We start from the raw sequence: 3,002 nt of genomic DNA, 5'->3' as shown, positions 1-3,002 counted from the left end.
ACAGCCCATTGCTATTCCTGTTCAGAGTGTTGAAGCAACTGATTCGTTTCAACTCCCTCGAATGAAAACATACATGCACGTGATTTTGGCTCCAATCATGGTATTGAATTAATACTAGAACCCAACTTACAGAAACAAGTTTACCAAAATTTCAATCTAAGGCCAAAACACTCTGCAGCTCCAGTGAGAACAGATAAAACAAGGGCATAGCTGAGCAAGATGATTAACGCAGTGAGCGATGAAGCCGAGATGGTATCCACATACAAGTTTATCACCCCAGTAAGGACATTAGCCTGCAGAAAGAGACGCAGTACTGAGTTGATTTTCTTCAATTGAAGCTAAATAAATTATCTTTAAATAAGCTAAAGAAAATAATGGGAGTTTAAATCACCAGTAGAAATAATGCCAATAAATTCCGGTTGAATGCTTCTTCTAGCACTGATGTCTTTTGTCCACCAATGAATTCTGAAAGCATTAGAATTGCTAACACCTATAACAATACATAATTGTATTAGCAGCATAATTCCAACTTTATCAGAATGAATTTTCTGAAAGGATAATACTTAAGTCACCATATAAATTTAGTCAACTTAAATAACTACAATGTTGAGATTTGTTTCTCTGACTTTTCTGAATATCCTATTAAAAATATAAACAACATTGAACAAATCTCAAAAGAAACAAGAAAATGAGTTTCTAACTCAATGTATATATGTGACATTATGATCCCAGTCATCCCACACTATTTTCCAGTATGGAGTCATGATATTGGAATTCAAACTGGATAGAATGATAATCTCACAGCTTTCTTAGAATGGGACACAATTCATATGTGCAGGTAAATAACTCATCCTTTTCCACACAAATAAGGGAAGAGAATCCAATGAATATTAATATGCACAGATCATTAAAACAGTATTCAATTACAAATGATCGAGTTTAAAATGTCCTGAATTATAAAGCACCATCCACTTTTTGGTTTCATAAACAATCATAATGTGTGGTGGACCTCTCATCTTGCCAGAAACAAATTAAATCAATGGATTTTTGTTATTCTTTGCTTTAACACTGAAATTGGGAATTACCTGAAAGTTCACTGCCAATACAAACATAACATATGCCAGGTTACACTGCACCACAAGTTCAATGCGAGAATTAGCCAAATATCCATAACTAAAAATTAGCATTTTGTTACTAGAGACAGATGAGGATTAGGCATTAAATAAAACAGGTCTTCACCATTCGACGAGAAACTTTTTCAACATGCGTGTCCAGAATTATAGTCAGGAACCTAAAACATGCATTGCAAACAAAAGGGTAAGGCATCAACCTTAATAATTTTAGATTATTTTACCATGAAGCAAAAGTTGAAATGAAAAACCATGTTCCAACAGAAGATATACCAAAACAAGAAAGTAAGAATCCAGACTCTATTCCTTGCCCATTGACTGTTCTTCATAGAAGTGGAATCATTTCCAAAGAACAAATAGTTTCCCAATTGGACACCAACAAGATAAAGACCCCAATATCCTGTCAAGAATAAGTGTAGACGAATTTATTAGAGTGAATTGCATGCACCACAATGAGATAATACAAAGTAATAACTGTGACAAGTTAAATTCATGTTACCCTATGATTACAAGCCAGATTTTCAGAATCTGAATGATTCCATAACAGGCATCATTTCTGCTATCATGGATTTCCCGAAATTTCCATTTTTAAGGTTTTGACATCAAATTGGACAAATAAAGTTTCCAAAACTTGCCAAATGTGTCCCAATATCAAAGTTTTTCCATTAAAATCTTCTCAGAAAGGATAAAAGGCTACACAGATGTGGTATAAAATAGAAACCTGGAACGCAACCCATGGGAAAAACCAAAATCAAAGTGCTTAAATTGGGAAAGGTAGAAAATATAAAACTGCCAGCCCCAGCCAAAGCTACGTCATCTGCCAAACTGTTATGTGTCAGCTGATTTTGGCTTCTAAGTTCCATCTGAAGGCAATAATTCTATAATCCTACCCAGGGAAAGGAATCTGTTCCCAAAGCTCTCTCTGTAAGGTTTCAAAACATAATCATATATATATTTGGTGGGGTGGGGGGTAGGAGGAGGCAGCTCATTGACCATGATTTAAATTTCCCTGTAATATACTCATTTTTAAGTACAATATATGGAAAAGGGAAGGGGGAGGCGGAACAGTCATAGTACCGGCCTAGCACAATGCGCAGCTTATAATTGCTACATAGAAGATTTCCTAGCACCTAACTGTTAGGGCAGGTAAGCTCCCATCCTAATAGGATGGAGGAATCTAATGGTGTCAAAACCTTTTAAATGGAAGCCACACATGAGGGATTCCAGATCCTTGATGGTGGAGGTAAACCGAAAATACCAGGCCAATAAATATATGGAGACTGGAGGACAGATATAATCAACTCGAGGCAATCGGCATAGGAGAGAAGCGTATCATCCCAAAGTTGCAGCCTCTTTCATAAGAAATCAAGAATAAAAGTGCAGTGATGAGCAGTCAACCTGGCAGGGATCAAAGGCAAGCCAGAGTACCTAACCGGAAGGCGGCCTAGGGAGAATCCGGTCTTCTCGTGCAAGACTGCAAGAGACTATTGAACATCAGAGACACCCGTCAAATAAAAGAGATTTGAAAAGATTGATCCAAAGGCCCAACATGATAGACTCAATCAGAAAAACAAATATTCGCTTTGGAGAAGATCATGAGATCATCAGCAAATGCAAGGTGGGAGATCTCAAGAGTCTTGCACCTGCGCATAGGAGAAATGAGTTGGTCCATGCTAGATTGGATGCTTCTTGATAGGACTTCCAAGCTATGGTGAAGATGTAGGGGGAGAGGGGGCAACCTCAACGAATACCAACAGTGGAGGCGAGGAAGCTGACAGGGCTACTAATGATAAGCACCGAGAACTACGCAGATGAGATACAGTGATAAATCCAATTGACAAAGAGAAGAGGGAAGGCCATCTTGACCATGAC

The 3,002-nt window shown here is 37.7% G+C and overlaps 1 protein-coding gene across 1 annotated transcript; it reads right to left on the bottom strand.

The window, feature by feature from the left end:
- Positions 1-28: 28 nt before the first annotated feature.
- On the bottom strand, positions 29-1,561 carry LOC122648458 (uncharacterized protein At4g17910-like). Its single transcript, XM_043841664.1, has 5 exons — positions 1,404-1,561; positions 1,240-1,291; positions 1,086-1,130; positions 392-490; positions 29-293 (listed from the first exon to the last, which is right to left on the bottom strand). The coding sequence occupies exons 1-5, from the start codon at positions 1,457-1,459 to the stop codon at positions 141-143; spliced, it is 405 nt and encodes a 134-aa protein (XP_043697599.1). The 5' UTR covers positions 1,460-1,561; the 3' UTR covers positions 29-140.
- Between the last annotated feature and the right edge of the window lie 1,441 nt (positions 1,562-3,002).

This window comes from Telopea speciosissima, unplaced genomic scaffold, assembly GCF_018873765.1.
Source record: "Telopea speciosissima isolate NSW1024214 ecotype Mountain lineage unplaced genomic scaffold, Tspe_v1 Tspe_v1.1204, whole genome shotgun sequence".
NCBI lineage: Eukaryota > Viridiplantae > Streptophyta > Magnoliopsida > Proteales > Proteaceae > Telopea > Telopea speciosissima.
The sequence above is the reverse complement of the archived record's forward strand: the minus strand, read 5'-3'. Positions and strand labels throughout refer to the sequence as shown.